At 46.2% G+C, this 22,095-nt stretch overlaps 1 protein-coding gene across 5 annotated transcripts; it reads left to right on the top strand.

Moving 5' to 3' along the window:
* The first annotated feature begins 3,584 nt into the window (after positions 1-3,584).
* On the top strand, positions 3,585-20,770 carry HNRNPC (heterogeneous nuclear ribonucleoprotein C). Of its 5 annotated transcripts, none has more exons than XM_080977828.1 (9): positions 3,602-3,743; positions 8,853-8,878; positions 13,481-13,755; positions 15,974-16,049; positions 16,593-16,640; positions 18,078-18,238; positions 19,344-19,445; positions 20,142-20,299; positions 20,396-20,770. In XM_080977828.1, exons 3-9 carry the CDS (start codon positions 13,515-13,517, stop codon positions 20,477-20,479), a joined length of 870 nt encoding a protein of 289 aa, XP_080833954.1. In that variant the 5' UTR covers positions 3,602-3,743; positions 8,853-8,878; positions 13,481-13,514; the 3' UTR covers positions 20,480-20,770. The 5 variants fall into 5 exon arrangements, with proteins under 5 accessions (XP_080833951.1, XP_080833954.1, XP_080833953.1 ...); XM_080977827.1 differs by having other exon boundaries at positions 15,974-16,088; XM_080977825.1 differs by having other exon boundaries at positions 3,585-3,662; positions 15,974-16,088; positions 20,142-20,770.
* The last annotated feature ends 1,325 nt before the right edge of the window (positions 20,771-22,095 follow it).

Raw genomic sequence — 22,095 nt, 5'->3', positions numbered from 1 at the left:
AAATAAAAATATACAAAAGTTGCATTGTGATTTCACTCCCAAGAAGAGCATTGGGAATTTTGGGATTATACATACATAGTGGGTGGGTGGGGTAGAGGAGATATTACATGGTGTGGAGCTTGCCAAAAGGAGAATGTTGATGGGCAAAGTAGTCGGTCCCACCAGAATGTATATAGGAGGAAGAAAGCACTATACAAGAGAAACCGCCCAGTTTATTAAATGGGCATTCTGTGTAAGCTGCCCATTATGGCATACTTGCTACTGCTTTGCAGTTTGTTGGTGTGGACTCAACTTAAAAGTAGTATGGTAGCCTGGGAGCTACTGTGTCATCAAAGTAGTTGAGAGTGCCAAGACTATTGCTGTGTACAAACCTCCGTTGGCTGTGCATCCCACCACTTGTTTGCAAAGCAGTGGGCAAACATTGGCAACAATCAATCTGTATCCTTAGAATCTTAGAATTGTAGAGTTGGAAGGGGCCACAAGGGTCATTTAGTCTAACCCCCTGCAGTGCAGAAATCTTTTGCCCAATGTGGGGCTCAAACCCATGACCTTGAGCTTAAGAGTCTCATGCTCTACCAACTGAGCTATCCCTTGGATCGTGTGTCTTATCATTTCGTTCCTTATGAAACACTGCTTTTTGATGCATTGTTCCCCAAACACTTTTTACACAATGTGCACACATTCGAAGAACAAGGAGTCCCAGGTTCTTCACTTGGCTATGAAGCTTTCTGGGTGACTTTGGGCCAGCCGCAATTTCAGAGCCCAGTGAACTTGTTGTGAGGATTTGATGTGGGGGAGCAGGGACCTTATAAGCCATCCATGTCTAGGGGGGGAAATGCAGTGGAGGATGCTGGCAGGACTGAAGGGGGAAGGAATGGGTTTCTGTGCAGTCAGTCTGAAACGGGACCCAAAATCCTCATTTTTCCTCCTCCAAGGGAGCATTTCTAAAATGCATTAACTTGAGCTCTAGAGTCAATGTATAAACAGAAAGCCAGCTGTATAAACAAGTGCTCAAAGCCCTCTCATTTATCAGTCCGTGACGGCAATGGATGGCCTTGCCAGTTCCAGTGGAGAAGGGATGGCACGTCTGGGTCTTATCTTATATCCTGACCACAAAGACGCATAGACCTTGTCAAGTCTGACAAGAGACCCGGGAACGGCGCCAGGAGCGCTCTTAGAGTTGGTGACCTCCTGCCCCAAGATAAGAGTATAGGAACAGGAACAACCTTTTATGGTCAAGAATACCGGAACAGCATTCTTTGTATTGGATTGGCAAAACAGCCTCGAGGATAGAGAACTTTTGGAAGTGAACCATATTCCAAGCTTTCACCACACTGATGTTCATCAAGTTGAGGTGTAAGTAGCTGTTTAGTGGGTGAAAAGTTACTCATGTGACCCACTGGGCATTGGCAATTGTTATATACCACCTGCAATCTGCCAGCAGTTTGAGATTCCAGGGAGTTCCAGGCACGCTTACCAGGGTCTGTATTTCTTCTTGAACAACAAGGCACAGAGGAAATTGCAGTGTCTTTATACTATATGGTTTATTTACACATATATACAACCTGAGCCTGCTAGAGTTCAGAGCATCAGTATTCCAAGACAGTCTAGCTTCTTTCTTGTACTGCACCTTGCCTTGCTCTCTCAAGTCACATCCCTGCTTCCTCTAACCTTGCTAACCTAAACTTTGCCCTTTTTCTAAATCAGGGAGGGGCCCCACTTCTTTAATCCTGTGCCATGCTGGTGACCCATTACCCTCATGCTGCCACCTCAGAGGGGATTAGTCTCATTTAATTTGCTTTCAACATATCACAGGAAGTATCTGCTTGCCTTAAATAGCGCTTAATGCATGCTAATTTCAGCATGTTTAGAAACACAGGTCATATACACACATGGGCCTAGTTATCACCTTACATAGACTAGCTTTTGACATACCAAAGCTTAACTATATTCTTGCACTTGTAAGACTGTGTTTCCTAGCTATCTGTCCTGAGTCAGAAGCAAATCAAGGTTTAGTAAAGTGGGCTTAATTCTAAGTAAGTGAGCTGTGATGCCAAACATTCTACTCGTTTATTTAAAACTTTTTTAAAACTTCCAGAGTGGTTTATAAAGGTCAGCGATAAGGCAGTCCCTACCCTCAGGCTTGCAATCTAAAATGCACAACGCAAAATAAAAAGGGATCAGGAGGGAGGAGAAATTTAAAAAAGAAAACTCAGTTTCTCAAATTCAGGTAGGTAGCCGTGTTGGTCTGACGCAGTCGAAATAAATTAAAAAATTGTCCAGTAGCACCTTAAAGACCAACTAAGTTTGTTCTGTGTATAAGCTTTTGTGTGCATGCACACTTCAGATAAACTTCTTCAGATTCTTCAGTTTCTTCAAGTTAGTTTCAAGAGTACATGAGAAAAACCTGCTCTTGATAATTTCAGTGGAACGTATTTCCCAGTAAAATGCACAGCCTGGAACAGTTGCAGACCTATGTGCATTTGCCTGCAAGAAAATCGAACATAATTTAAGATTTTAAAATCCGCCATAGGGAACCATAGGGAACCTTACGGGAACCAAACTAAGTTCTCCAGAATTCTTTACAGGGCTAGAAGGTAAACAAAGCATAAAGGGGGAGGCAAAAACTTGGCTGCTTTTAGGCTGTGTACATACAGTACTGTACATTTTACATGCTTCTCCCTCCCCAAAAATTTTTTTTGTAAAAAAAAATAAAAATTACGGGAACTATAATTCCTCATCTCTGTGAAGGGCAAGCTACAGTTCCCAGGATTCTTGGGACAAAATCATTTCATTTAAACGTATGATGTGCAGGCAGCTACAATCTCAAGATAGAATGTGGGAGAAGGTGGACAATTAAAATGAGGCTGTACCAAGAGGTCTGTAAGGCAAAATAAAATAAAAGGACAGGTTTATGGGGCGGGATACTTTTCAAACATACCAATTAAAATTTGAGTCTGGGCACAAGGCAAGCACTTATTGGCCGAGCAAAGCCGAAGTTACGCCTCCTTTTTTAACGGGGCCCAATTGTGTTAGGGTTGCGCGGTGTCCAATGACTACTCGAGGCTTCACTTACGTCATTCGCTCGTAGGCAATGGAGCCTTACTTCCCCAAGGGAGCCGGATGTACGTGAAGCCACCTAATTTATTTATTGAAACATCCTTTTAGGCACCATTGGTCCCTGCCTGTAAGACCTTGACCTATCACAAACCAAGAAGAGATGAGTGGCAGGGATGGACACCATTCAGAAAAGGAAGCTGGGGAATAAATGGGTGGGGGAAATTAATGAACAGCAGAAATCACTGCGAGGGAAGGTTGGACTGACAGCCCAGTTGTCAAATCACAAAGCAAACAACCGGGACACAGAGCGACACCCCTGCTAGCCTATCGCGTTTCGAGTCCCGCCTTTCACGTCGCAAATCTCTCCCTCTCCCTATTATTGCTTCGTCCTCACCTTCACAACCTCAGCGGGCGCTTATTGGTCCCCATTTGATTGAGAGCGAATGCTAGCCAATGAACGACGTCCATATATAAAGCCCCCTTCCAATGACAGATGGTGTAGCATGAAAAGGGGCCGCGCTACGTCCCGGCTGCGCGGCGCAGAGGCAGAGGGCGGCGGGGGCGCCATTTTGTGAAGAGTCCGGAGCGTGGATGAGGCGAAGGTATATGTGAAAGAAGAAGGAGGAAAATAAAAAGCCCTATAGATAAGGAAAACGACGCCGTTCCGGAGCTGGGGCCTCCTGGTGAGTTCGTTGCCTGGATATTAACGCCTCAGGTGGCCAAGGAAGGAGCGGCGACGCTTCTTTCCTTTTTCGCGCTTCGGCCGCGGGGGGGGGGAGTTAATGATGGTACCGCCCTTTCTCTCTTGTTTTCTTCCCCCGCCACTTTGGTATCTCCCTTCCCGGCCTTCGCAGGGAAATGGGAAGATCCGAGAGATTCTCCCTCCTCCCCCCCCCCCGCTTACTCCAAATGGTACATTCCGAGCTAATTCATATGTGTTGCCTCTGGAAGAGACCATTGTACTTGGGCGGGGGAGGAGGAGGAAATAATCCTCATTCCCCCCCCCCGAAAGAGTTAGGTGGCGGTGGGACAAAAAACGACCCACGTGAGGCTATTGGCTTTGGTCAGGAAGTGACATTTCTGCCCGCGTGTTCCTTTCCCGTGCAGAAGGCATGGCGCCCGCCCGCCCGCCCTCTCTCCTGGCCTAATCCGGATTAGTGGTCTAATGTAGGCTGCGCTCCTGACCACGCTTTTCTGAGCTCAGTGGGGCTGCTTCATGAATAAACATGGCTGAAGAGTTGCGGGGGTGCGCCATATATGTGTGTGTGTGTGTGTGTATATATATATATATATATATATATATATATATGTTATATCCTGCCTCTTAGCCCTCACAAGGCAGTGCACAACTGGAGGAGATCCACTTGAAATGCATTTGGGTTGTATAATAATAATAATAATAATAATAATGAATTCTGAGCAACCAACAAGTCTCAGGAATGAGTGACATAAAAACAACTGGGAAAAGTGTAGCAGGTTGCAACAAATCGAGTTTTTGAGGCACGCTTGAAGGCTTTGTTAGCTCTGCAGGGAGGGAGTTTCAGAGCCATGGTGCCACCACACTTGAGCCCACCAGCCTAATAGCTATGGGAAGGGCAGTAAGGTCACAGGCTTAGTCCCTGGTATCATAAAGTCAGGTTCCTGTAACCTTGGGAGAGGTGCTGCCAGTCAGAACGGGCAATACTGAGCAAGATGGGCATGCAATCTGATATTGTTAAAGGCTGTTTTTTCTGTGTTCCCCTTGTGGGCATGCCAGAAGGGCCTTTGTTGTTGTTTTTTTACAGACACTGAGAATCATAAGAGCTAAGGGTGGTCCTTTAGAGAAGCTGGCCACAAATATTGAGAGCTTTACAGGTTAGCATCAGCATATTGAATTGAGCTTGGAAGCTCTCTAGTGACAACTGGAGTAAAGCTGTTCTTACATGCTCAGGTCTCCTGGTCCTCCTTAGCCTTTGTGCCATTCAGCCTGCAAGACCCTGCAAAAATTAGAAGTCATACAGACTGTTGCTTAACTACAGTATGCTAGCATCTTGCACCGGGGCTGTGTTCTGGGGATGGTATGTATAAGAAAAAACACATATCTGAACTGCCTCCTTAGAACTGCCCTCATGTGACCATCCTTGCCTACCAAGCAAGGCAGAGAGTTTTTAAATTCTCCACCTTGCTTACCAGGCTCCGGGAGGCTCTTTTGAGATCTTGTTGCTGGGCCGTCCCAAGAGCCTCCCAGAACCTGCAAAGCAAGCCCGGGAGATTAAAAGCTTTTTCGCACTGGGAAAAGACAACACAAAAGGCGCTATTAAACTGGCATGCATGCAATTAATTTGTAATATTTAATTGCGCTTAAGGTGGGAACATACTGAACTTTAGTTGTTAAAAAAAATAAAAGTTCCAGAGGGATCATGTTTGTCACATTGAGGAATACAGTGAGAAGCAGGGTATGCATTCTTTAAATAAATAATCAGTTGCTGCAAAAGCAGAATGCCTTGTGGCACATCAATAGGCTGTGGAATCTTAGATTTTCTTGGAAGTACATATTACTGAGCTTAATGTGGCTAGTTCCCAAGGAAGCGTATATAGGATTGCAGCAAGATTGCTATATTATCTTGCCTTTCTCACAGAACCAGGACTCAAGGGGCTTTACAGAAATTAAAACAACATGGATAAAACACAGAAGTTTAAAAGTTATTAAACAGAGAATTAAAACAATATAAAAATAAATCTACTGTATTAAAATACAGATAGTAAAAGCAGCACAGAACTACTCAAAGCCCTTTCTTTAAAAACAGTTCTCAAAAGGCTTTAGGAATAAAACAAGTCTCCACCTGCCAGCAGAAGGACAGTTAGGAAGGAACCAGTCTAGCTTCTCTAAGGAGTTCCAAAATTTGGGAACAGCCATCCAGAAGGCCTTCTCCTGCATTCCCACCAAATGTGCTTGTGAAGGTAGTGTAACCCAGAGAAGGGCCTGCCCCAAAGATCTCAGAACCCAGGAATGTTTGCATGGTCTTTCAGATAACCTGGACCTAAGGTTCATTTTTAGATTTGTTCGTCTTTAGAGCTGCCACCCCACTCCTTGCTGCTTTTTCTGAAGGAAAAAAATCATTAGTAGTTCCCTGGCCTGGTATAGATTGTTGTCAATTATTGCTCTAAATTTTGTATAATTTGGGGTGGCCTATTTATATTGGGTCTGTTTTGCATGCTTAGCAAATGGGAGTCAAAAACACTTTTGTATATTGCCTTTGCCAGCTGCAATTGATTCAGTACAGCTATGCTGCCTGTCTTGAATTTGGACTTGCGTTTTAAAAAGTTTAATTGTTAAGGAAGAGAATTGGGTTCAGCTCATATAGACCCCAGCTTTGGAACAGGGTTAAGTAGGGTTAACTGCTCTGCTCCTGGGGAAGCCCACAAAAGCCTGATCTTGCATTTCACTTGGAATCCTTCAGAATCATGTGGCTGCTAATTGTGTTGTTAGTTTAGAAGTAATTTGTACAGCACTTAATATTGGTGAACATCATGTTGAAGAGCTAACATCCTGCTTTGAGGTAGGACGTGGTGTTCCTGTGAAAGACAGAGATAGACAGGATCAGGAGTGAGGGTCTGGTATTGATGCCTAGCCATAAGCTAGGTTTACAGTGATGGTTTACAGTATTCTTATTCTTATTTATTACATTTCTATAACACCTTTCATTCAAGATTCACAGGGACAGTTCACAATATAAAAACACAGAAATGTGTAACATAGTAACAAACAAAAACACCCCCCCCCCCATTTTAGACAGTTTAATTAGCCAAACGTCTGAGAGAAGAGGGCTGTTGTCGTTTGGTGCCTAGAGATATGTAAATCACATAGAAGGGGAATGGGAACATAGTGAGGGCAGGATTCATTCTGTATGAACAGCACCAGTGATTGCACTTACACCAGTCCAGATGTGTAAATTGCAAAACAGTTATCCCTGGTGTGCCAAAACCCATTCATTGACTGGACAGGTCCTGGGTGCTCGCTAGCTTGCAGCACATAGCTCTTTATTAGCACCTGTAACACTGAACTAACAGCCAGTTTACTTAAAATTCCATTCAATTAGTTTTATTAGTTTGCAGCAGGAACGGGGTGGGAGGGAGGCATGAGTCTCATGATACCTTAAAGGCTACGAGCTTTTGGTGTCACTTTTTGAAAGCTGAAGCCTGCAAGTGTTCATGCAAGATTGAACTAGCTGTTCTGTAAGGAGTTGCCACAGGATTTGCACAAGACCAGGAGTTTGAATCCAAGTCTTCCACGTGCTGGGTCATGCTTAGTAGAATAATCTGAATACATTAGCCTTCTTCTCTCTTAACATGCTTCCTTCCATTTGTTGAGAACTTGTACAAAGGGTGGAAAGGTAGAACGTCTGGGTTCTTCTGCCAGGGACCATGCATTGACCTCCCCCAGTAACATTGAGGAAACGTGGCTGGAAGTCTTTCTTCCTAGCACCACCACATACTCATCACCTGTCTCCAGAGTGTTAGTAGATCTGGTCCAAAAGAGCATTTCAGTTTGCTTGAAGCTGGCATCAAAATGTGTTTGGCATCAACAACCTTGTACCTGTTTTGCTTATCACTTTTGCCAAGTAATTCCAAAATGACCTGCCCTTCTCCCTTTGTTATTTTCCCTGCCTGTGCTGACTGCACTAAACATACCCTATATCCTTCCAGGGGTAACATAGCACAGTAAAGAAAAGGAGTGTTCTGCCTATGAATTCCTCTTCTGAGAGACCTGGGGATTATTTATTTAAAGTGTAAATCTGGGTGGTTTATCTGCAGTACTTTCCTGGCATTTAAATGCTGGGTGGGAAGGCAGATAAAACAGTTGGGCTAGAATTTAATTAATGGCTTATCAAAATTGGTACCCAGGACTAGGATGGCTTCCAGTTTTGAACAGGATGTTAAAAACCAGTGGGTGGGTGCATGTATTACACTTCTGGGGAGTGATGCATAGAGCATTAGGCTGCAGTGCCCTCATGCTCTTAACGCTTATGAGGTTTGTAGAGGTTGCTTCTCCTTCAGTTGCATGCATCAGAATCTCTGTGAAGTCTTCCTCCTCCATCTTTGCTTCAGGGTATCTGTGTATGAGCTTCAATGTACTTCACCTCCTACCACAAGCTTCCTGGTGCCTTTTGACGTCAGCTGTGAGCTTGGGGTAGCCACGTGGGACTGGCATTCTCTGCGCTGGGGAGGGGGGAACTGGGAGATGTGGGCAACGTTTCTCGGGTACCCTGACTCATCCTGTCCCTTCTCCTTTCACAGGGCAGCAAGGCGAAAACCCCCAACCCTTCCTTCACTGGAGCTCAGCTTCGTGTTTTGTTTTTTTATTTAAAAAAAACCCACCCACCCCACCGCACGCACACCCCTCCCAATGTCTTAGAATGAGCCGTTTTTTTATCAAAACGGTGGCTTTGCGGCCCAGCGTTGGCCTTGCAGTGAAGCCAGAGCTGGATTGAAAGATGTTAATTTTGGGGAAAAAATCACTTTTTTTTTTCCTGCAGCAGCTGGGTTAGAGGAGGAATCTTTTAGCCTCGCATGAGCTCACCTCTCTCAGGCATTTTTAGAAATGGTGTTCAAAGGGCTTGGATTGTTTCCTGCCGGGAGCTCTCCCCTGCCTGGTTCTGCAGTAACCGTGGCTGGAACAAGAGGGTGAGAGGGGGGAAAAAAGGACAGAAAATGAAAGAGAGAGAGAGAGGAAAAAAATCGTTACTGACTTTGACCTTTTTACACCTCCGGTTTTTCTAATCTGGGCTATTTTTATTTTTGTTTTTTTACAGCGAGATTTTTTTGATCTTCAGCTACAGTAAGTTATTCAATTTTTTTCCAATTTTTTCCTGCCTTTCCACTGATTTCCTTTTTATCGTTGTTGCTAGTTACTTATTGATATTATTGCTACTATGATGGTGGTGACTGTGACTATGATGATGTGTTGCTGATGGTGGTGATTTAAAAAAAATGACTGCTGATTTTTAACCGGATGAAAATGGAGTTTTTCTGAGTGGTCCTAACTGACTCTGGGCTTTTAACCCCTTGGGGGGGAAAAACACAACAAGGTTTTTAAAACACATTTTTTTTAAAAAAGTGGATTGATCGCGTTTAACTCTTTTTTTCCCTCCCTCCCTGATTGCCTGGCTGCTAAGAACGGAACCCAATTTCTCTCCAGAACTTGTTTGAACATCTCAGGAAGTTCCTACACTTTTTTATTTTTATTTTTTTTAATTTTTAATATTTCATTTCTGTGCAATTTTTCAACTGTTGCTGCAATGTGTCTGTGGTGCTGATCGCTCGCTAGCAGTGACAGCCTTCCCTTGGTCAGATCCCGCCCCCCCCCTTCCTGTCTCGTACCCTTCAGTTCCCATCTTGATCTTTTCCTCCACACCGTCCCTCCCTTACAAACGCCGTCATGGACGCCCAGTCTGGATTGGCAGAGGCAGTTACCTGCGGAGCCTTGCATGGAGCAGACACAAACCCATCTTGGCTGATGGTAAGGGGCTGAGTTGGCTTACTTCCAGGCTTCAGCAGCCATCCCTCTTAAAGGCCTTGCTGAAAAAGAGTACACACCTGCACTTCAAGCAAAACTCTGTTAGTAGATGTGAGTTCAGGTCTTCATTGCCTTCTGAACATGCAGCCACTTTAGGGGTTAGAAGTGGGGGAGAGGGGTTGTCTGGTTTTGGGGAGCAAAAGCAAGTTCAGCAACCAAGCTCAGTATATCTTGTTGCGCTGGGCTTTGTGGGTAGGGGGTGAACTGGCCAGTTTTGTGTGGTGGACTCTTTCTTTTTTTCATTTTTAAAAAGTGGCAACAAAACTACACTCCCAGAGTATAATTCGGTGTTAAACTTTGCAGTGCATGCGCACATACTTGGAATCTTTTGCCCGTTACTTGACCCTAATTAACAGATTGGAACAATCTCTTTTAACAGTTGAGTTATATATAAAAATACTAGAGTATGTCACAGTACCCAAGTTACCTTGATGCATTGCAGAGATTAAAAGAAGTCTCTGCCAGCAGACTTATGCTAGACATGAGAAAGGCAACAGGGGCGGGAATGAAACAAGCAAGTTCAGGCAATAGCTTTGTGAAAAGTTACATCATGAACATCTTTAAGGGTAGTGATGGTGGCTGATAAAGGCTCTGGTTAATAATGAAATAATAGCCAATCTTTAGGCCTTGGGTACATCACGCTCCTGGCAGCGACAAACAGAAGAAGTGCATGCTAGGTGCCAGCTAAAGTCATGGGACCTCTCTTCAGAACTAAGTTTTGTGGTCATAATATGGCTTTGCTGAGGCATGGTAACTCATGGACAGATGTGGAATCGACAGCCAGCATATTTTGGCTTGGTTTGTGAGTTAATCCCATTCATTGCTACCACCATGGCTTGCTCCCCATTGCTTTCCCTGAGAGCTGTAGAATGTGCAGAGAGCTTGTGGACCGGGCTTTTGAAGAAAGCAGCACCCCTCTGCATCTTCCAAAAAACGTGTGGAAGAAAACCTAGTCATTCCTTTCCTCCTCCTTAGCTTGCTGCAATTTGCCAAAGCCTAACTTGCAATAGAGAGAGAGAGAACGTTTGTTTTTTTCCTCCCAGTTGGGTTTTTGCCGAAGGCATCAGCAGAGAGAGACTCCTGGCATTTTCTGCAAAATTGCAGCTTGATGTATGAGAACCATCTATGGGAACGGATGGAAGTGACCCTTTTATCTGTGCAGGAAAGGGAATAAAGGAGGGCTAATACCCCCCCCCCCATCCCATGATAGATAGATAGAAATTTTAAAGAGACAACTGAAAAACACAGTTGATGCTTTCTGTGGAAACGCCAGGGAGCAAAACCACTTTTCTTCTGATTCGGGGTGGGGAGGAGATGTCCCTGCCCCCCCCCCCGGGTGAGTTCAACTTCTGAAAGAAAGTGTCAGCACCTCCTTGCTGCCTGCATCGTGAATTGAACTGGAAAGAAAAGAGATTGCCTCTTCATTCCTCCAGAAAAGAGAAAGATAGTGTCATTTCTTCCTTTATCCCTCTCCCCTGTTTTGGGCAGGAGGGAGCCATGGGCTGCGAAAGCCCAACTTGCATGAGAAAGAGAGTATGTTGTTTTTGTTGTTATTTATTGCATTTATTTGTTGCTTTCTACAATAATGTCTCAGAGTGACTTATGATGATAAAAGCATACAGTATACAAAATACAAAATTCACCAGAAAAATAAAAGACTACACCTTGTTTCTTCCTCTGAAGCATTGGGCGGGGTGGTGGTGGTGGTGAAGAGGGGTACTTGCCTGCAAACAGGATGTGATGGAAGTGCAGGGATGGTCATCAGTTGGGGGTGAAGCACTCACGTACAGTGAGGAGGCAAGTGGATTTATCAAACCCTGCAGAGCTTAAAGCTGGGTCTCCTTGGAGCCTTGCAGAGAGGGCCTTCTGACCGCCCTTGACATTTGGCCATTAGAATTGCTTTTGGTAGAGGATGATTAACGAAACACTCATCCCACCTTGAGGTCGCACAGAAAGGTGATAGCACCATAAATCTAATTTCTGTCCCTGTGCTTTGCTGCATGTTGTCAGTCCCATATACACCACCTGCTCTTAATCCTGTTTCGCTGGCCTTTGGCTGCAGTGTATGCTGTGACCACACACACACATTTACCTTGTTTCTGATCACAAAAATCATGTAATAGTCTTTTCCTCTGCCCATCTCAATCAAAACTGCCAGCTGGAACTGAAAGTGTTGAATCTTTTGAAGGGTCTTGGGGTTTTTCCCACGACTCTACTCATTATCCAGAGGTTGCTCTCCATTGTCATCTTGTTCTTGCAATAGTCCTGTGAAGCAAGTATAGGCAGAGAGCGTTCACGAGCCTCTGGGAGTTTCATTGCTGGACAAAGAATCTGAACATGGACCTCCAGCAGCGAAACTTAACAATCAGTCCCCCACTCTGTTCACTTGATGGCTTAGGTCTGGGTTGTCGAGTATCACATGCAACAGAACTAAATGTGCCAAGGTGAGAGCAGGAAAGTAAAAGGCTTTGCCCTGTTGGATTTCTGTAAATAGCTTGGGGGGGGCGGGGAGAGAAGAGAGAACGTGTGTGTGCATGCATGCGAGAGAGAGTGAGAAAATGCGGTGAGCAGCGTTGAATCTTCCTCCACGCTGAAACTTCTTTCCCAGGCTACTTTCAGATGTATTACAAGACCACTCTGAGTTTGTACATAGACGAAGTTCCAATACAGATTTATTTTAGTTTCCACCGGTCGCTTTAAAAATATACTCTAAGTATAACTATGTTAACTAGGTGTGCGCAAGAGACTTGTGTAGATGAGCAGGCTCCATGTTGTTGCTCCATGTAAGTGGTTGAAATGAGGCTGGAACTCAAACCAGAATCTCATTTCCATGTTTATCAATGAATCTAAAGATCACAGCAAGGTCCTGGTGCTTTTGTCATAAGCATCTATAAATGGAGGCCCAAAGTTAGATAGCATTCTACTCACTGCTTTTGAAAGAAGTTTTGTTGAGAAAACTGTGTGTGAGAGTTGTCTCACTACTAGAAATTCTGCTAGCTGGTGACAGCTTTTTGTATTGGTTTCATCTGAACTGGAGCTGGGGTTTCTGTAGTTGTGTTCCTTAGAAAGCTGGTTAAAAGCAAAATTGAGGGCTGGGAGTAAAATTGATTCTACCCACAATATGCTTGTCCTTGAAACAAGGATCCAGAGCAGGGGTCAGCAAACTTTTTCAGCAGGGGGCCAGTCTACTATGCCTCAGACCTTGTGGGGGACTGGACTATATTTTGAAGGGGGGAAAATGAACAAATTCCTATGCCCCACAAATAACCCAGAGATGCATTTTAAATAAAAGCACACATTCTACTCATTTAAAATCATGCCGATTCCCGGGCCCTCCACAGGCCAGATTTAGAAGGCGATTGGGCCGGATCTGGCCCTCAGGCCTTAGTTTGCCCCATAGTCTAGCGGTTGAGTTTCTCCTGAGACCAGGCTGACATGAGAGATACCCACCCATCTTGGAATACCACTGCTAGCTTTAGACACAATATCATGCACAGCCAGGGCTTGACGTGGGCACAGGTGTCTCTTGTGGGAGAATGTGGGTGGTTCTGTGGCAGGCTGGTGGCAAAGCCACCTCACTTCCTTTAGTGCCTTACGAAAAATGGTCTTTGCCTAGTGGCAATCATTTTTTTAAAAAAGGAAAATGCAGTTGCTTAGCAATACTGCTGTGCCTTACAGCTTGCAGGATGGATCTGAGATTTTCCAGCATGCCTCGGGGATCGTAGCTATTCGTTCAAAGGGGGAAGCGCTTCCTGCCAGGCTGCGTGTGTGTGTATTCTGTTGGCTGTGTGTGTGCGCGCATGTGTCAAGACGCTGAAATCCCACGTGACTGCTTTCCCTTCTCTGACAATCTTCCTCCTCCAGCACCAAGCCTGTGTTTCTGCTGCATACTTGAGTCATGGCCAGCAACGTCACCAACAAGACAGACCCACGCTCCCTGAACTCCCGCGTGTTCATCGGCAATCTCAACACGCTAGTGGTGAAGAAGTCGGACGTGGAGGCCATCTTCTCCAAGTACGGCAAGATCGTGGGCTGCTCTGTGCACAAGGGCTTTGCCTTCGTGCAGTACGTGAACGAGCGCAACGCTCGTGCTGCCGTGGCAGGAGAAGATGGCAGGATGATCGCAGGCCAGGTCCTAGGTAAGCGCCTTGTGGTGGTTTTTAGCTTACCCCTTTCCTTAGGCCTGGCTGAAATCACTGACCAGTTCCTTTTCCAAGCACCTCTCTTGCTTCCTTATTGCCTCATTTCACACTCAGACATAACACACCACTCTCTGCTAGCAGAGCCAAACAACTACATACGCAAACCAAGCACATACTTTCGGCTCCGTTTCGGAGGCAGTCTAGATGTCAGAGTGGAGGTGGCAAGTCTATAAAGAGGAGAGCAAGGAAGTCAGAATTTACAGCTAGATATTGAGCTGTGTGGAAGTGAAGAGTGTTGCCCATGTTTATTTTATTGTATTTATTTTTATTCCACCTTTCAAGGTACAGTTTCTTCTAAGGCAGCTTACAAGTAACATCAAAACATGGTAAACACACAGAGCAACATCAGAAAGGTGGGGTACAAGCCTGTCTTTCCTAATTGTCTGTTAACGCCTTTTGAAGCCTTAATCAAGTACAGTGGTACCTCGGGTTACATACGCTTCAGGTTACACACTCCGCTAACCCAGAAATAGTGCTTCAGGTTAAGAACTTTGCTTCAGGATAAGAGCAAAAATCAGGCTTTGGCGGTGCGGCGGCAGCAGGAGACCCCATTAGCTAAAGTGTGCTTCAGGTTAAGAACAGTTTCAGGTTAAGAACGGACTTCCGGAACGAATTAAGTACTTAACCCGAGGTACCCCTGTATACCCAAATTCTAATGATCCATTCCGCAGGATGGAGCAGGAGCAGGTTCCTGATTTCTATTTCTTCATCTGCCTTTCTTTCCCGAGATCCTTCCAGGGCTGTTGGTCATTTTGGGTTGGTGAGGGAACAGAAAGGCAGCTTGGAGTCTTGATTGGCTTTTATGGAAATAAGGAATGTTGATCACCATGTAGAGCTAGCCTTTAGGTCTGGTTTTTCATTTCTTCCTCTGTATGTGTGGTGTTTGTGTAGCTTTATGACGGTCTTCCTGCTCCTCACAGCATCCAGGTGTGTGAAGCTAGGAGAGTGGATGTCCTTGGGCAAGTCAGTGGGGATTTGAACTAGGGTCCAGAATGTCACAACCCAGCTCTTTCTTGTGGCTACCCTTGTCTCCCCTTTTGAGACTAGCTTATATGTATTTGGCAATGCTGGGCTGGGGCAGGGAGCCTGGCACCAATCCTCTTCTGAGCGGAGCAGCTAAAGCATTTTTATTGCATTGTTCCTTCAAAGCAGTTCACCGGTTTGCCTAAGTATAGGGAAAGGAGACACAACTTGTGCAGTCGGCATCCCTGTAATATTGCAATTGGCTCATTGTTTCATTAGGCAAGACCCAAGACAAGAGTGTTTATGCAGCTCTGTTTGAAAGCCACAATTCCAAATTCCTCCAATCGAAAAGCCACATCCCTGATCTTCAGAGAAACCAGCAGCTTTGTCTTCTCTCCCCTGCTGCCCATAGCCCTGTAAATAACAGTACAAGTAGCTTAGTAGCCCACAGATATTAATTATCTTAGTTGCCCATTCAAGCTGTTTAGTAGTCACATAATGGCATATTGGTGCGCTTCCATTTTAGTCTAGCTTTCCTTCCTAGTCACTGGGACAAACTTTCACTCTGCACATGAGACAGAGTGGAGCAGCTATCTACAAGCTTGCTCAGCCTTGCTTGTCTTTCATTCCAGTGTTTCCTCTGCCAGACAACATTTTCCTGCCACCCCTCCCCCAGGTGGTGCGGAAAAAAATTGTCTGTTCTGTGTAGCCCATCCATCCTGCAGCGAACCCTCTTACTTTGGAAGTGCTGCTTAATATATTAGTTCTGTCACTGTGTGGCTTAGATTTACTGCAAGGGAAAGAGTTGCACTTTTCCACCCAGCAGTAAGAAGCTGAGTGTCTGTGTTTGCAACTGGCAATTGGCTGAAGATCCTGGCCGACATGAGATGTCTATTCAGTATCATTTTTTTGCCAAACACAATGCCTTTTTTTGGTGTTCCTGCTTGAAGCTAATGGCTCATAGCTTGTATTCTACCCTCCTGGCTCTCTTGCGACTGGGCATTATGTTATCTGTACCTTTTAGCAGCATATCCTATGCCATCCCTTAGGGCAATGTGTCCCATCCCAGAACAGAGAGAGCTCGGCAACACATTAGTGCCCAGATGTATGGCAGGCCGCGACTTGTTTCCAAGAGTTGTGAGGTGCTGGCTTTCAAAATTGGCATGTCTCTCTCTGTGTGTCTCTGTTCCAGATATTAACCTGGCTGCCGAGCCGAAGTTGAACCGGGGCAAAGCTGGGGTGAAGAGATCGGCCACAGAGATGTACGGGTCAGTAGCCGCACCACCTTCTCCGTCCCCTCTAGTCAGGTCGGGACCCTTATGTTTTTTTTCCATTATTTTAACATTTCCGTTCTTTTTATTTCTCTGGCTTTGTACCCTGCAGTGAGCAGTGTCTCCGTAGGTCTTAATTGTCTAGCTGGTTGCAAGGAAATGAAGCAGAGTGTGTAGAGGCGTGTGTATATGTACGTGTGCATGCGTGCAAGCAACTCCATGTGAATGTCAGAGGCCATGTGGGAGAGTGGTTTTTTTATACCTGCGGGTGGCACAATTTGTTATCTTGGATCCCAGCGCAAAGCTCAGGTGGCTTTGAAGTGTGGGTGACAGACAGAGGGATTGTTGGATAAACGCAGGGTTGCCTTTGCTCTTGCACTGTGAATAACTGTGTTTAGCCTTGATATGCCAGACTGGGAATGGACTCCTGATAATGGGAAGTGAAAGAATCTCCTGTTCCTTTCAGCCCTTCTGAGCAGGATTCCTTTCCTTGGTGGTCTCCCTGAGACCTGACCATGTTTCATGTGCTTTGTCTTTCAGGTCATCTTTTGACCTGGACTATGACTTCCAGCGTGACTACTACGACAGGTAGGTTTACCTGAATGCTGTTTCCTGCATTGTACATGCTTCGTTCCTTCTGGTAAAATAGGAAAGCACCTGTACACTGTTCTGTTGTCAGCATCAAATAGATCAGGCCTTTTAATTCCCTCCTTCCAAAACATTCCAGGTGTAGGTTCCTTTTTTTGGCATAGAGTATAACAACCTGAGAATGAATTTCCGTTTTCACTCAAGGCACTTAGCCAGATCCTGGGTTCTTGTGGTGCTTGTCATATTTTTAAGAACCGTCTGCTGTTAAACGGTGAGGAAGACGAGGGGATGCGTAGTAGAAGCCATAGGGATGACTTTAATGGAGATGGCAGTGTTTGAGGGAAAAGTGGAGGCATTTTTTTCTTTGGCCAAAAGGAGTCTGGGGAGGAAGAAAGGGTCTTCACAAGGGGTTGTAGGTCAGTGGTAGAGTGCCAGGTTAGCAGGTAGAAGCTCCTCAATTACCTCCCTGCTTCCCATGTGTAGGGCTGCAAAAGTCCCTTGTCAGCAGCCCTGAAGAGCCTCTCAATGGAGGCTGGTTCATGGGTGCAAATGAAATACTGTCCTACCAACCTCCACTGGCCCCCACCCATCCTCTTTGAACCAAATCGGGTTGGCTCTTTCTGCTACCTTCCTCCTCCTTCTCCTTCTCCTCCATCTCTTTGTTGTCATTATAGAACTCAGAAGGGAGGAGGATGAATTAGTTGGCCGTGCCTGTAGCTGGCTGTGGCTGCACCTACCTTCTTCCTGCCAGTCCCCTTGGGCACCAGCCGCCACTGAAGCTGCTGCCAGTCATGGTGTCCCAATGCCAGGACTCTTGAGTTGGTAGAAAGCAGCTGCCAGATGGACGGGGTATAAATAATAATATTATTTTTTCTATGCTGCAAGGAGCTGTCTTAACCTTCTTGCCCAGAGGATCTGCCTGATCTTCTCGGGTTGGTGTGGGGAGGGAGCTTTCCTGGGACACTTACCCATGCACAGCCTGGGAGCCACCAGTGAGCCATTGCCCCTTCCATACACCTCCGGTGCAGTTTGTCTCCAAATGCCAAGAAGGGAGGAACCACAGCCATTGAGCTTGTGCATGAGCAAGAAGCAGATTGAACTTACACGAAGGAAGATGTCACTTGGTTTTATTTTGGGGAATAGAGGGATGCATGCAGAACAGAGGAGTCATCCTCATGCGACTTCACAGAACAGGATTCTGTGGATGAGGAAGGTCCCTTTGTGCTACAGGCCTTACAAGTGCTATGGAAGTAGAGCCTGCTCTCCTGAGCGAACTCTAAAGGGAGTGCTGTTGGTTAGATCCCGCAAGCAAAACACTGAGTTTTGAGAAGCCCAGGGCAGAGGATGCACACATGCGGTGTAAAGCACGAAGAGGCAGTTTCAATAGGGAGTTGAGTGCTGGCTTCTGACGATGGCAGTTTTCTCTTGTGCCCCTAGGATGTACAGCTACCAAGCGCGGGTGCCGCCTCCGCCTCCCATTGCCCGGGCCGTGGTGCCCTCCAAACGCCAACGGGTTTCTGGCAACACCTCCCGCAGGGGCAAGAGCGGATTCAACTCGAAGAGTGGGCAGCGGGGGTCGTCTTCCAAATCTGGAAAGTGTATGTGTTGAATTTTCTGGCTAGGCGCAGGTGATTTGAGTGGGGTGGGGGCCCTTTCTCTTGCACAAGGACTTAAACTGGGATTCAGAAAAGTCACACAAAGTGCCACTGAGTGGTTAAATGTTGCGGTAGCCTTACATAAAATCCTTGGGGATTGGCTAGAACTGTTCTCTTGGCAAGGCAGAAGTTCCATTTGGAACTGGGGTGTGCAGAAGGTAGATCGGGATCTACTGGGTATTGTGCAACAGATTCTGCTTCTCACTTGGTTAACAATGGCAGCAACTGAAATGATTCTTGCCCCTGAATTAGGCTACTGAATTTAAGAAAGATAGGTGGTGATTTCGTGTGTGAAAAGGCCATAAGCTCAATTCAGTCCTGGTGGTACAAAACTACCCAATTCCTAGGTTCAGGTGCACCCCCCTCTTGTAATTCTAATTATGTTTTTGTGCTTGGATTTTGCTGGAAGACTTCTAATTAGCAAAGTAGATCTGACATGTTTAAAGTCTTCCCTGATTTGAAACGGGCGCCAGCATGCTGTGGTGGGTGATGCTGAAGCTGGCAGTGGGCAAGGGTTACCCTCTTGCCCCCCTTTTATCTCTCTTTGCCTGGCAAGCTGCTGGGAGAGGGTGAGGTCACTCTTGCCAGAGGCCTGTCCTGGTCACATGCTGTGAGCTTGGGCTGAAGGTCATGTGTATCCCTAGGGCTGCAGGTTTCCAATTCCAATTCCTGGAGTAAATTGCTGACTTGCCCATAAAGAGAGTGAGAAAGTTTCACTACCCCAGACTGTTCTCTATCCTAGTTTCAGAGGGGCATCTGAGAACTCCTGACAACAGTTGCACCTTCCTTTGCTTTTCAGCACTATTTATTTCCCTATCTCTTTTTTAATGGTGGGTTGAGAAGAAGGAACAGTGGGGAAACCTCCTCTCCCTGGGATAAATGCTTCGCTTAATCTCCAGATTTATATCTGTGTTAGCTGTCTTTCAGCATCTATTGTTGAGATGCTGAATATATTTGGAATAGGCATTGAGTGCCTATGTTCAAAAAAGCTAAGCCTTGGGTATCAGTGCTTCCGATAAACAGTGTGCTCATGTCCTTTTTATTTCAGTGAAAGGAGATGATCTGCAGACCATTAAGAAGGAGCTGACCCAGATTAAGCAGAAAGTGGATTCCCTGCTGGAAAGCCTGGAGAAGATAGAGAAAGATCAAAGTAAACAGTTGAATGAAAGGGTTGGGAGGTGGATGGGAGGCGGGGGGAAGACCCTGGAAGCCCTTCATGGGCTTGGGACTTTTGGGGGGCTGAAGGTTGTGGGAATTGGGCTTGAAGCATCTCTTCAGCTTTATCCTTCCTCCCCAATAAAGAGAGCAGCTTGTTTGGGAGGGAAACGGGCTGTCTGGGGATGCATATCTGACATGTGTAATCGTGGTGGTTTTCTAGGTGGGCTTTGGTTTTGGGTTTCCAGGAGAGCAACCTTGTGATGCTCCTTCGCTGCTCTTCAATTTAACTGCTTTCCATAGCTAGGAGGGCAGCGCTCTAGCCCCTCCTCTATATTGTCGGTGGGGAGAGCAGCCACCTTGCCAAAGCCCTTTGTGTACAGCCATAGTTCTCCACAACAGCCTTGCAAATGAACCCATGGCAGCTGCTTGATCACAGATATGTCGTGAGCTGCCGGCCCCTTCATGCCTTTGCATAGGTGGCCTGACTAGGAAGAACCAACCTCCTTCCAGCTTATAAAAGCTCTTCTGCCTCTGGGATGGTTCCGGCTCGCCGGAGGCGTGTGGTTGGCTTGACAAGTCTTGATGTAGGAAAATTCCACGTGGGGCGGCAGCCCCGAGAGCTTAGGAGAGCAGGCAAGCGGTTCCGATACCCTGCTGGACCCCTCCTCTCTATATCCTCCCTTCCTAGAACTGAAGAATGACAAGTCTGAGGAGGAGCAAAGCAGCAGCTCAACCAAGAAAGAAGAGAGCAATGTCAAGATGGAGTCTGAGACTGGGGCGGATGACTCCGCTGAGGAAGGGGACCTGCTGGACAATGACGACAATGAAGACCGGGGAGACGACCAGGTACGAAGCTGGAGGCGGCAGAGAGCCAGGAGTGAGGAGCGCGGCTCTCCCTGTTTGCTAACTCGGCCCCTCTGCCTGTCCCCTTCTCTCTCTCAGCTGGAGTCCATCGAGGGGGATGACAAGGAGCCCGAAGAAGGCGAAGACGACAGAGACAGCGCCAATGGCGAAGACGACTCCTAAGCGCCCAGCACACCTCTCCTCTCTCCTCAACAAACACCGACGTTCTTCTGATATTGAGCCTCTCACCAGCCCCTTGTCGGCTGCCTCCTCACTGCCCTCTTCCCTCCCTCCTTCCCAGAGCCCCGTGTGTTCATGGCGTGTCTTCTGTTGCATTTGTCCTTTCTTTCTCCTCCCCCCAGCCAGACCCCCGAAATCTCTCCTAGTAGTTCAGTTAAATCCCCTGTAATTCTCCTCTTTTAATTTTGATACCTCTTTATTGACTTAACAATTAAAAAGGACGTATTGTTTTTAGATGGCTTGCCTCTTGTTTATTTGTGGGGAGGGAACGCCTTCGGATGTGGGCTGTGCGAATGTGTGACGTTACAGTTCTTAGCTGCAAAGGCTGACCCTTCAGTATTCTGAGGCCAGATTCGAATCGTGTCCCCTTTTAAGGTGTTAAAGGTACCCCTGCCCGTACGGGCCAGTCGTGTCCGACTCTGGGGTTGCGTGCCCATCTCGCTTAAGAGGCCGGGGGCCAGCGCTGTCCGGAGACACTTCCGGGTCACGTGGCCAGCGTGACGAAGCTGCTCTGGCGAGCCGGCACCAGCGCAGCACACGGAAACGCCGTTTACCTTCCCGCTATAAAGCGGTCCCTATTTATCTACTTGCACTTAAAAGTGCTTTCGAACTGCAAGGTGGGCAGGAGCTGGGACCGAACGACGGGAGCTCACCCCGCCGCGGGGATTCGAACCGCCGACCATACGATCGGCAAGTCCTAGGCGCTGAGGTTTTACCCATGCCTACCCATGGGTTAGAACGTGTGAGAACCACGCTTGATAGTTAAGATGCAAACGTGGTGGTTAGTAATGTTTTAAAAAAGCACTTGGCTGCAAGCGTTGCTGAGGCAATGACTTCTGTGTTCCTAACTGCAATGTGTGTTGTGCATTTGGCATGGTCTGGCCTCCTCAATCTCCCTTGTATACGTGATGGCATAAGTGAACATCCCAGGTCTAAACACTGAGCCAAGGAAAATGATTTGTAGAGTAAGATATCCAACATGAATGTACAGAAAGCCACTCAATTAAAATGAATGTTTTGGGTGTTGCTGAACTTCCAGAGTTTGAAAGCAATGATATTGACACACCAGGATAGGGGAACACCAAACATTTAAATCTAAGCAGCTGCATAAAACAGATCCAGCTGTTCCTCTAAATGCTTACAATAAGTCAATATCAAACAGTAATTGATGCCCCCAACCCTGTTTGTGGTTCTGCATTTCTCTGTGAACCACCCTGAGATCTATGGGTACTGGGTGGTATACAAATTTAATAAAATAATGCTAATAAAAGCCGTAGTTTCTTTTTACACTTAGCCTTCATGTGTGGAGCATAAAAGCATAGCCACAAATAGCCGAAATATGAGAACTAAGTGAAGCACTTGCAATGGATAAAGTGAAAGATCTCGCGTGCTGTTTGTGTACTGACAAGTTGGCCCAGCCTTTTGCAGAAAAATGTCTGCTTCCAGTCAATTTGCCCCAAGTTAGGGTTGGGAATGTGTGGTGGTTTTTTTCCACCCAGAGGGCTGCATTGCCTCATGCTAGTGGTGAAGTAGGGCTGGGGCAGTTGGTAATATAAAAT

The sequence above is a fragment of the Podarcis pityusensis genome (genome assembly GCF_964106645.2).
Source record: "Podarcis pityusensis genome assembly, chromosome: 13".
Classification (NCBI taxonomy): domain Eukaryota; kingdom Metazoa; phylum Chordata; class Lepidosauria; order Squamata; family Lacertidae; genus Podarcis; species Podarcis pityusensis.
The sequence above is the reverse complement of the archived record's forward strand: the minus strand, read 5'-3'. Positions and strand labels throughout refer to the sequence as shown.